General features: G+C 42.1%; 1 protein-coding gene across 1 annotated transcript in view; it reads right to left on the reverse strand.

The window, feature by feature from the left end:
* Positions 1-6,521, reverse strand: part of LOC147748711 (uncharacterized) — a 32,536-nt gene extending 26,015 nt beyond the window's left edge. Inside the window, exon 1 of the mRNA XM_086928391.1 lies at positions 6,353-6,521. Within this exon, the coding sequence (XP_086784517.1) occupies positions 6,353-6,521 (169 nt within the window). The remainder of the gene's footprint in view (positions 1-6,352) is intronic.
* Between the last annotated feature and the right edge of the window lie 5,785 nt (positions 6,522-12,306).

A 12,306-nucleotide genomic window follows, 5' to 3' on the forward strand; every position in this document is an offset into this window, starting at 1 on the left:
GAGGAGGGCAGCTTTCATGTGGTCATAGGAGGTCATCTGATGGTCCGGGAGCTGTAGTAGGGCATTGCGGCCCTCATTGAGGAATCTCCCCCATAGACCGGCTCCCCAATCGCTTCGGTCGATCCGGTGGGCGGTCATAGCGATTTCGTAGGCCTTGAACCATTGCTGGATGTCGTCCTCTCGGAAGTATTCTCGAACGACATCCTTGGGGATGTGTACCTTTTTCTCTGTTGCCCCTAAGTCGCGGGGTTGCTCGGGCACCCCTAATTCTCTGTTCTGCTTGCGTAAGTCTATCTCAGCTAGTTTGCGCTCGTGTTCATACGCCAGCCTCTTTTCCTCGAGCTCCCTTTGTCTCTGTTTTTCCTCTCTTTCTTCGCGGAGACGCAGGTGCTCTAAGCTTATTTTTTGTTCGGCCAGTTTAAGTTCAACATCCATTTTGAGCCGGGCCATTTCTAGTTCATGTAGTCGTGTTCTTTCTCGTTCCTGGATCTCGTCTTGCGAGAGACCCGTTCTTTGCTCCTCGGGGACCGTGGTGTTTTTTCCTACTGCTGCGATGTTTTGGTCGGTGGTTCCCACGGCCCCGGTTTCTGCCCAGGACTCTAGGGCCTGCTTGAAATCGTCTTTGGTACTTAGACCGGTGGTAGCGATACCTAGTTCGATGCAGAATTGTTTTAGTTCACGATGGCTGTACTCGTTCAATTTCTCCATTTGAAATTTCTCGGTGGATCCGCTTTCTTTGGTTGTCATTGTGATTTCGTCGTGGGGTGAGCTACTCTCTGTACGATTATGCGGTGATTCGGATCGCGCCGCTGGCCACCAATGTTAGACGGACCGGGAGGGTCGGCCGAGGACAAGGGGAGAGGTCTCCGGGGAGAGCCGTCTCCAGCGATCGTACAGACAAGTAACTTCCCCCCCACAGACGGACACCACACCAGGATAAGGTTCAACGATACTTTATCAGCAATTCTTTAGGTACGGTAGAAGTATACAAGGAGGTCTGGACTCAGGGGTCCCCTCGATTCTGGTCTCTGGATTGGGAAAAGGGTAGCGGGACAGTCTTGTTACCAATAGAGGAAAATAGCTCTCAATCCTCGAGCTCGGCGTTCTAGATGATCGGGCCGCGGCGGAGCCAGCAGGTCCCGAGATGGATGATGGAAGCGACGGTCCGCAGGCGGAGCCAGCAGGTCCCGGTGAAGATGGTGGTTACAAACGGTCCGCGGCCACGCCAGCAGGTCCCGACGACGATGAAGGTTACGAAGGTTACGGCAGCGCCAGCAGGCAGGACGAAGATTCGCAAGGCAGGGCTACGGCAGCGCCAGTAGTCCGACAAGGATGAGTTCTTCACTGCGTCTCTCGACTCCAGGATACAACTGCCTTCCTGCTCTGGAGCTGACCCAGTTATAGGGCTAGTGCCCTTTGATGTCCGGACCCTCGCACTTGGAGGTTGGGGGGTCCGGGATGAAGGGGTCCAGACACCCAGCAGGGGGGTGGAGCCAGCGCCCGGGGAGGTTGTGGCGAGCGGCACCTGGCGAGGGAGAACCATCGACACCTCTTTCTCCCATTGACCTGCCAAGTAGTCCGCTCACCTCCTGGGTGGATGATGGTGCCAGGATGTCTGAGGCCTAGCCAGGCCCAGGGTTGGGTCGATCGGGGGCCACGCGGCCTCGTGGCGGAGTGTCCAAGATGGCGCCCAGGCTGGACGCGCGGGCCAGTAATGGATCGGGCCCACGAGGTCAATATGTTCAGAGGCAAGGGTCCCGGAGGGGACGGAAAACGTGAAGGGGTGGTGTGTGACACTTGAGGGACCGGGCTGGGGCCTGGTCGGGCAGAGGGGGAGCGGCCCTTCACGTGGCCTGTCCAACATATGGCTTGTATATAATATTGAAAAAACTTCCACTTAAAGCCCTGGTGACACCACGACAATGTTGCTGGTCCAGAGTTTAAAAAATAAAAAGGAAATCCTGAGAGAAAATGACTCTCATTAAAGGATTTCCCTTCCTCTACAACGCTCACCACGCGCACATCGACGTGCCTGCTGTCACTGCAGACTGCAGTCCAGAAAAACAAGCATTTACAATGCAACGGTTTCGCCTTTGCAAAAGTTAGAGCTATTGGCATTGTAAATGAATTTTTTTTAATTTATGTGTGGGTTTTGAAAACAGATAAATAAATGGCATTGTAATTTACATTGCCAACAGCTTAATCTCTCCCAAATGTAAGACCTATTGTACCCTACTGGACGAGCTCAGCAGACAGCAATTACTACCACACACACACACCCAGAGCCAGCCACACACCCACACCCAGAGCCACACACACACACCCAGAGCCACACACACACACCTAGAGCCACACACACACACACACACACACACCCAGAGCCACACACACACACACACACACACCCAGAGCCACACACCCAGAGCCACACACACACACACCCAGAGCCACACCCACACACCCAAAGCCACACACACCCACACCCCCAGAGCCACACACACACACCCAGAGCCACACACACCCACACACCCAGAGCCACACACACACACACCCAGAGCCACACACACACACCCACCCAGAGCCACACACACACACCCAGAGCCACACACACCCACACACCCAGAGCCACACACACCCAAACACCCACACACACCCAGAGCCACACACACCCACACACCCAGAGCCACACACACCCACACACCCAGAGCCACACACACCCACACACCCAGAGCAACACACACCCACACATCCAGAGCCACACACACCCACACATTCAGAGCCACACACACCCAGAGCCACACACACCCACACAACCAGAGCCACACACACACACTTAGGAGAGCAAGCACAGCGAGGGGGCAGGGAAGCAAGCACAGCGAGGGGGCAGGGAAGCAAGCACACTGAGGGGGCAGGGAAGCAAGCACAGCGAGGGGGCAGGGAAGCAAGCACAGCCAGGGGGCAGGGAAGCAAGCACAGCCGGGGGGCAGGGAAGCAAGCACAGCCGGGGGGCAGGGAAGCAAGCACAGCCAGGGGGCAGGGAAGCAAGCACACCAGGGGGCAGGGAAGCAAGCACAGCGCCCCCTTGTGTCTCTTCCACAATCTCCAGAGGTGAAGATGTCAAGCGACCTAAGGAAAGGTGTCTTTTTGGTAGACTTATTTATAGGGAAAACGACTATCACAACATCCATTGATAGACTGCAAAAATTTTTCTCATTTTTAATTCAAGAATAATGCTATGGAATTGCACTCAAATTCATATCATCAAGTATTCTCATGACTAAAGAGGCACTGCAGAAAGCGGAGCAAGATCGTTTGTTATGGAGGACTTTCACACTCAACAACGGGATGTCAACAGCAAACCTGTTGAATTTCAGCAGAGTGCTCTAGTATTATTAATTCAGCTGGAGGACAGGCTTGGAGGCCTGGAAAATAAAGAGGCATTTAATCTGAAATTGACAGGTACGCTTGCTGTTGGCAGACCTGGGGTGTTAATTAAACAGGTGGAGGCTTTCCTTTCCTCAAATGTGAATCCTAATGACGAAAACTGTGTACAGCATTCTGAATGTAAATGAGGAGCACAGAGAGTGATAAAAGTGATGATATGGACTTTGGCACCCAGTTTGATTGCTTTACATGAGGAATCCCCGAGCAAGGAGATTGTGAGACTGGTAGCCAAAATGTTTGCTGGTGTTTCCAGAAGTGAGCGTGCCTACAGCAAGGAGGAGACAGTTACAAAAATCCTGAAATGCTTGAGGCCGTCCTGTTGTCAGTGAAGCAACAGGTAATAATTTAGCTTCCTGAGCACTCTCAGTTTATAAAGTTCAGTATCCAAAATAGTAAAGTTCCACTGGATTCATCCAAAGCAGTCCCAGGTGGGTAATCCAAAATAATATATCAACAAGGTCCTTTAAATCATGGATTTTTATTTTCTTTTCTTCAAATTCAAATCCTCCACAATCCACATACAGAAGTCATTGGATTATTCAGCCAACACGTGTTTCGTCTTGTAAATTATATACACAGCGACTTCATCAGGGCTGAAATCATAATACAAAATAAACATCACTATAATTCATTTGAGCTAACATATAATTGTGACAGTTTTCCAGACTCCCGTGATGAGCAGAGAAGAACCTGGCGAGGAAAATACCAAAAGAACATACACCCGATATGTGCACGTCTCTAGCAAGCCACCACCAAGTCATATACATCAATTTCAAGCATACATTTAAAGAAATGTATATAACATAGAATCCTCCTACTTATAGTGAGAAACGCATATGTCAATTAAAATAATGCCCCACTGGGGATCAATTATCTAATATATCTATATCATAGATGATCGGCCCCATCTCGGGTAATATGCCTAGTCAAAAATTACTAAATCACACGTTCTACAATTTAAATTTTATAGAGTATTTATAAGCTCTTCGTCACTCCCCAAAGCAAAAGTCAATTGCGGTGACTGAACACTATTTACAAAAATTATTAAAAATTATTGAAAAGGGTTCTTTACCGTAATCCAAATATTTTGAAAAGTTTTCAGTTGAAATAATCAATCTCTTCGTCACTTCAAATTATGAAGTAAAAGACCCTGTAATTTAAACAACCCCAAGGATTTAATTAGAAATTATCTTCCGTTATTTGTGGAACAACCTATATTATAGGTGAATCCATAGTACACTTACCCTACTTCTTTAAATCTTATTCTGCGGTCAGGAGTCTTTACATATCTTCAAAAGTAATCAGTAGTTCACGATCTGTAATAATGATCAAGTATAAGATCAAATTGTTCTTTTATAATCACAACTTAGAAACTAGTTATTTCTAACTTACACATTTTTGACCCTTCAAGACGCTATTCATACATACCTCAATCTCATTACGTGTTCGTCTATCCACGAACGCGTTTTCCTATCTGGCATTCTGCACCAGCGCCATATTGGAGTTCCTATTTATATCCTCCCAAAACCATGCGCCATCTTGTAGTGGCTCAATGGTTTAGTACGCAAACCGGATTTCTAATAGGCGTCCTATTCGGACGTCCTATTGAACTCCTAAAGTTCACTCATTTCTGAAGCACCTCCATATAATGGATTCATTTTCATGTTATAACAATCATTATTAAGCATACACTATAGAGTTTATCTTGTAGTTACTAAGTGGGTTATTACGTAAACTTTTATTTCTACTAGGTGTCCTATTCGGGCGCCATATTGGACTCCTGAGAGTTCACTTTTTTGAAAAGCTTTCATAAAGTAGGTTATTTCTCACGTTAGATTAATTAAATACTAAGTATTTAAGTCAATCTACGGCAATAATTAAGGTTCTCATCTTGGGTTTGTATTAGTTACACAGTCTCATTCATTCCACAGTATAGTAGTAGATGGAAATGAGAAAATCGGAGTTTAGGTGAAAACAATAATAGCATCCTCAAGTTTTCACTTCTCTTAATTCATATGAAAAAGTTCATACATTAGTCTTAACCGTAAACAAAGACCTTCATACTTTATTCAAATACAAGTAGATTCACGAGATGGAAATTTCTACAATTCAACAAATTGTACATCTAGTCAATTCACATCATGCAATATTCATGATTCATAGTAATTCACCATTTGTAACAGCCTAATTCAGTTAGTAATAATACCATGACAGTTAACGTCTCAGTCATCTCCCAAGTAATACTGGAGCTCATGGTCATTATTTAAACCTAGTTCCACAGCCTTAAGTCTCATCAACCACATAACCTCAGTCCTTCTCAATTTTAGTTGCCTATTTCCTCCTCTTGGGTGTGGGCTAATGTGTTCAATCCCATGATAGCTGAAATTATGTCCTTCCCTGTCATCACAATTTTGAACTGCATGTGCTGCAATGGGATATCGAGTATCACCATTTTTCCACGCCCTTATGTGTTCCATTATCCTGTCTCGTAGCCTCCGGATTGTGCTGCCCACATAGATCTTTCCACATGAGCAGACTATCACATACACTACATACGTAGTGTCACAGTTTATAAAACTCAAAATATCATATTTGCCAGAGCCATTGTAATTGAAATTCAGTACCTTCTTCTGTGCCCACCTGCAAGAGCTGCAACGTCCACATTTGTGGAAACCTTTTGTCTTGTTAGTTAACCAATTATCTGGTCTCATATTAGGATAACTCGGACTGACTGAATTGGCCAGGGTTTTTCCCTTTCTGTAGGTGATGCTCGGTCTCTCTCCTATATAGGGCAATAAATCTTTGTCTGTCTTCAGCAAATGCCAATATCGATTAAATATGGCAAACAGTTTGTGACTCTCCATATTGTAATTTGTGATCATTCTTACTTGCTCATTAGGTCCCATACCCTTTACTTTAGGTAGCAGTGTTCCCTTTCTATCCAAGTTTTTGGCTCTCCTTCTCGCTTTCTCTACTTTATCATGCTCATAGCCTCTTGCTTTAAACCTGTTCGAGATATCGATCAGATTTTCTTCAAAATCACTTTCCTCTGAACAGTTTCTCCTTGCTCGTACCATTTCACCGAAATGTATCTTTGCTATCTGACTCCTGGGGTGACAGCTGCCCGCATGCAAAACTGCATTACAACTGGTTTCCTTCCTGTACTACTTGCTACACAGTTTATTTTCTTTTATGTACAATTCTATGTCTAGAAATGCCATATTCTCTTGACTATATTGTGTAGTAAAACTCAAATTAACATCATTACTGTTCAGATATTCAAAAAATTCTTTGAGTTTCACTTCAGTTCCAATCCAAATCATTAAACAGTCGTCTATGAAACGACCCCAGTAGTGGATATACTGTATCCATTCTTTCCCTCGATGTCCCCAGATCCACTCCGCCTCGAACCACCCCATGAAGGGGTTGGCAAAAGACGGAGCAAATCTGGAGCCCATCGCGGTACCAAGACGTTGTCTGTACCATTTATTGTCAAACAGAAAAACAGTATTTTCTAATACCAATTCTGTCATCTTAAGAATCATAGAAGTATGATCAAAGAGCTCAGTAGACCTCTTATTCAGAAATTACTCTATTGCACGTAACCCAAGTTGGTGATGAATATTTGAATATAAAGATACCACGTCTAGGGTAACCAGGTACAAATCTGGTTCCCAAACCAAGTCACTCATGATATTCAACACGTGCTTAGTATCCTGGATAAACGATGGCAGGTTGTGTATATATGGCCTCAAAAATGTATCTATAAATTCAGACAGCCTCTCAGTTGGGCCCCCAATCCCGGAAATAATAGGTCTTCCAGGTGGTCTATCCCTGTTCTTATGTACTTTTGGAAGCGTGTATAAACACGGTGAGCGAGGAGTTCTGACTACCAGATAGTTATACTCATCAAAGTCTAGTAATGTCTGATCATACCACACTCTCAAATATCCATTGATCTTAGTCATCACATCTGTAAGGGGATTTTTACTCAAACATTCATAATATATGTTGTTATTTAATTGTGAGAAAACTTCATCATTGTAAGATTTCGTATCCTGAATAACAACATTTCCTCCTTTGTCCGCCATACGAATAATCACACTTTTATCATTCATTAGTAACTTGAGTGCCTGTCTTTCCCCCATAGATAAATTATCATTTTTGATATATGGTTTGATCATTTTACTCTTATCAATCAATTTGTCTATTTCTAGATTGCATGATTTATGAAATACATCCAAAACATTTCCTGATGTCAATTGAGGCGTCCATTTGGACTTCAACTTTAGACCCGAGCTCTCACTCATATACCTATTGACCTCAAGATCATCCAAAAGTCTGCCCACAGTTATTGGGTCCTCTTCATTTTCAGTAATAGATAATAACAATCTGGTAGCATTGACCCCTTCAATTGTCAAATCACTCAGTATTTTATTTTCACCCAGACATCCAGTCTTATCCGGTACATTAGCAAAGAATTTTTTCAACTTCAGCAGTCTCACAAATTTATACAGATCCACCTTAGTCATGTACCAGTCTGGTACCATAGTCGGACAAAAACCCAAGCCCTTTTTCAATAATGACAGCATATCATTAGTTAACTCCATTGATGACAGGTTGATAATTTCAATTTCATTATTCAACACATCTATATTCAGTTCTTCCACAATCTTGTCCTCATTCCTACTCTTCCTCCTTGCTGCACCCCTACCTCTGGTTCCTCTTCTTGTCTTCTGATACCTAGATCTCGGTTCCTGGCTCCTGTATCCCTGTTCCCAATCTTCACTCTCTTCACTTCCTCTAAAAAATTGTTCTCAACATTTGATGACACCTGTCTCCCCTCATTCTCATCTCCTTCACTACTAGACAAATTACTAGAAGAAGCATCAGTATCAGCCGGTAATGGAGCCGCCACCCTAGGTTTAGAACCCCGATCCTGTTTGACTAGATAGTCAAAGCGCTTAGCAAAAGTAAACACACGCCCAGATTTATAATCATTTTCATCGCGCTTCAACTTCCTAGCTTTCCTGCGTTTAATATCAGCTTGCAAATTATTCAGGTATTCATCCAGTATAGTGTAATTTTTTATTGTCGCTTCTGGTAAATTTAATTCCTTAATTTCATCTTCAATCTTCTGAATTTCAACTAATAATTTCGTAATCTTTCTTTCAGCATTCTCAATCAAAATATTAATAAGATTCCTGGAGCTACTGGTAAGTTCTTTCTCACAGGTATCCAACAGGTCTGGTTCTAGATCCTCATACGTGGGCATAATTTGGGATCTTAGTCCCCTAGGTATCCTATTTAAAGATAAATACTGTTTCAATGTTACAGCATCCCACCACTTGTTCAACTCTGCACGTTTCAGGGACTCCAATTTCTTAAATTTGTCCTTCAATCCTGCTTTTTTCACATCCTTAACACCACCTGCTGCTGTGCCTACTGAAGCGCCAGCCTGTAAGCTGCTAAACAAATCCTGAGCCTCTTTGCCTCTATTCATATTCCCTTGCGGCTGCACCAACCTGCAACAAACAAAACAGACAATCGGTAACCCAGGTTAGAAGGGCGCTCTGCAAGTAAGGGAATGGTACGAATTTTCAAGTATATATTGGTGCTCCTAAGGAAGGGTGTGGTCACCAACACCCCACACAACCTATCCAGTAGGTCTACAAAACAATTTAGCTTCCTGAGCACTCTCAGTTTATAAAGTTCAGTATCCAAAATAGTAAAGTTCCACTGGATTCATCCAAAGCAGTCCCAGGTGGGTAATCCAAAATAATATATCAACAAGGTCCTTCAAATCATGGATTTTTATTTTCTTTTCTTCAAATTCAAATCCTCCACAATCCACATACAGAAGTCATTGGATTATTCAGCCAACACGTGTTTCGTCTTGTAAATTATATACACAGCGACTTCATCAGGGCTGAAATCATAATACAAAATAAACATCACTATAATTCATTTGAGCTAACATATAATTGTGACAGTTTTCCACACTCCCGTGATGAGCAGAGAAGAACCCGGCGAGAAAAATACCAAAAGAACATACAACCGATATGTGCACGTCTCTAGCAAGCCACCACCAAGTCATATACATCAATTTCAAGCATACATTTAAAGAAATGTATATAACATAGAATCCTCCTACTTATAGTGAGAAACGCATATGTCAATTAAAATAATGCCCCACTGGGGATCAATTATCTAATATATCTATATCATAGATGATCGGCCCCATCTCGGGTAATATCCCTAGTCAAAAATTACTAAATCACACGTTCTACAATTTAAATTTTATAGAGTATTTATAAGCTCTTCGTCACTCCCCAAAGCAAAAGTCAATTGCGGTGACTGAACACTATTTACAAAAATTATTAAAAATTATTGAAAAGGGTTCTTTACCGTAATCCAAATATTTTGAAAAGTTTTCAGTTGAAATAATCAATCTCTTCGTCACTTCAAATTATGAAGTAAAAGACCCTGTAATTTAAACAACCCCAAGGATTTAATTAGAAATTATCTTCCGTTATTTGTGGAACAACCTATATTATAGGTGAATCCATAGTACACTTACCCTACTTCTTTAAATCTTATTCTGCGGTCAGGAGTCTTTACATATCTTCAAAAGTAATCAGTAATTCACGATCTGTAATAATGATCAAGTATAAGATCAAATTGTTCTTTTATAATTACAACTTAGAAACGAGTTATTTCTAACTTACACATTTTTGACCCTTCAAGACGCTATTCATACATACCTCAATCTCATTACGTGTTCGTCTATCCACGAACGCGTTTTCCTATCTGGCATTCTGCACCAGCGCCATATTGGAGTCCCTATTTATATCCTCCCAAAACCATGCGCCATCTTGTAGTGGCTCAATGGTTTAGTACGCAAACCGGATTTCTAATAGGCGTCCTATTCGGGCGTCCTATTGAACTCCTAAAGTTCACTCATTTCTGAAGCACCTCCATATAATGGATTCATTTTCATGTTATAACAATCATTATTAAGCATACACTATAGAGTTTATCTTGTAGTTACTAAGTGGGTTATTACGTAAACTTTTATTTCTACTAGGTGTCCTATTCGGGCGCCATATTGGACTCCTTAGAGTTCACTTTTTTTAAACGCTTTCATAAAGTAGGTTATTTCTCACGTTAGATTAATTAAATACTAAGTATTTAAGTCAATCTACGGCAATAATTAAGGTTCTCATCTTGGGTTTGTATTAGTTACACAGTCTCATTCATTCCACAGTATAGTAGTAGATGGAAATGAGAAAATCGGAGTTTAGGTGAAAACAATAATAGCATCCTCAAGTTTTCACTTCTCTTAATTCATATGAAAAAGTTCATACATTAGTCTTAACCGTAAACAAAGACCTTCATACATTATTCAAATACAAGTAGATTCACGAGATGGAAATTTCTACAATTCAACAAATTGTACATCTAGTCAATTCACATCATGCAATATTCATGATTCATAGTAATTCACCATTTGTAACAGCCTAATTCAGTTAGTAATAATACCATGACAGTTAACGTCTCAGTCATCTCCCAAGTAATACTGGAGCTCATGGTCATTATTTAAACCTAGTTCCACAGCCTTAAGTCTCATCAACCACATAACCTCAGTCCTTCTCAATTTTAGTTGCCTATTTCCTCCTCTTGGGTGTGGGCTAATGTGTTCAATCCCATGATAGCTGAAATTATGTCCTTCCCTGTCATCACAATTTTGAACTGTAAGTGCTGTAATGGGATATCGAGTATCACCATTTTTCCACGCCCTTATGTGTTCCATTATCCTGTCTCGTAGCCTCTGGATTGTGCTGCCCACATAGATCTTTCCACATGAGCAGACTATCACATACACTACATACGTAGTGTCACAGTTTATAAAACTCACAATATCATATTTGCCAGAGCCATTGTAATTGAAATTCAGTACCTTCTTCTGTGCCCACCTGCAAGAGCTGCAACGTCCACATTTGTGGAAACCTTTTGTCTTATTAGTTAACCAATTATCTGGTCTCATATTAGGATAACTCGGACTGACTGAATTGGCCAGGGTTTTTCCCTTTCTGTAGGTGATGCTCGGTCTCTCTCCTATATAGGGCAATAAATCTTTGTCTGTCTTCAGCAAATGCCAATATCTATTAAATATGGCAAACAGTTTGTGACTCTCCATATTGTAATTTGTGATCATTCTTACTTGCTCATTAGGTCCCATACCCTTTACTTTAGGTAGCAGTGTTCCCTTTCTATCCAAGTTTTTGGCTCTCCTTCTCGCTTTCTCTACTTTATCATGCTCATAGCCTCTTGCTTTAAACCTGTTCGAGATATCGATCAGATTTTCTTCAAAATCACTTTCCTCTGAACAGTTTCTCCTTGCTCGTACCATTTCACCGAAAGGTATCTTTGCTATCTGACTCCTGGGGTGACAGCTGCCCGCATGCAAAACTGCATTATAACTGGTTTCCTTCCTGTACAACTTGCTACACAGTTTATTTTCTTTTATGTACAATTCTATGTCTAGAAATGCCATATTCTCTTGACTATATTGTGTAGTAAAACTCAAATTAACATCATTACTGTTCAGATATTCAAAAAATTCTTTGAGTTTCACTTCAGTTCCAATTCAAATCATTAAACAGTCGTCTATGAAACGACCCCAGTAGTGGATATACTGTATCCATTCTTTCCCTCGATGTCCCCAGATCCACTCCGCCTCGAACCACCCCATGAAGAGGTTGGCAAAAGACGGAGCAAATCTGGAGCCCATCGCGGTACCAAGACGTTGTCTGTACCATTTATTGTCAAACAGAAAAACATTATTTTCTAATACCAATT

Source organism: Lissotriton vulgaris, chromosome 1_1 (assembly GCF_964263255.1).
Source record: "Lissotriton vulgaris chromosome 1_1, aLisVul1.2, whole genome shotgun sequence".
Classification (NCBI taxonomy): Eukaryota; Metazoa; Chordata; class Amphibia; order Caudata; family Salamandridae; genus Lissotriton; species Lissotriton vulgaris.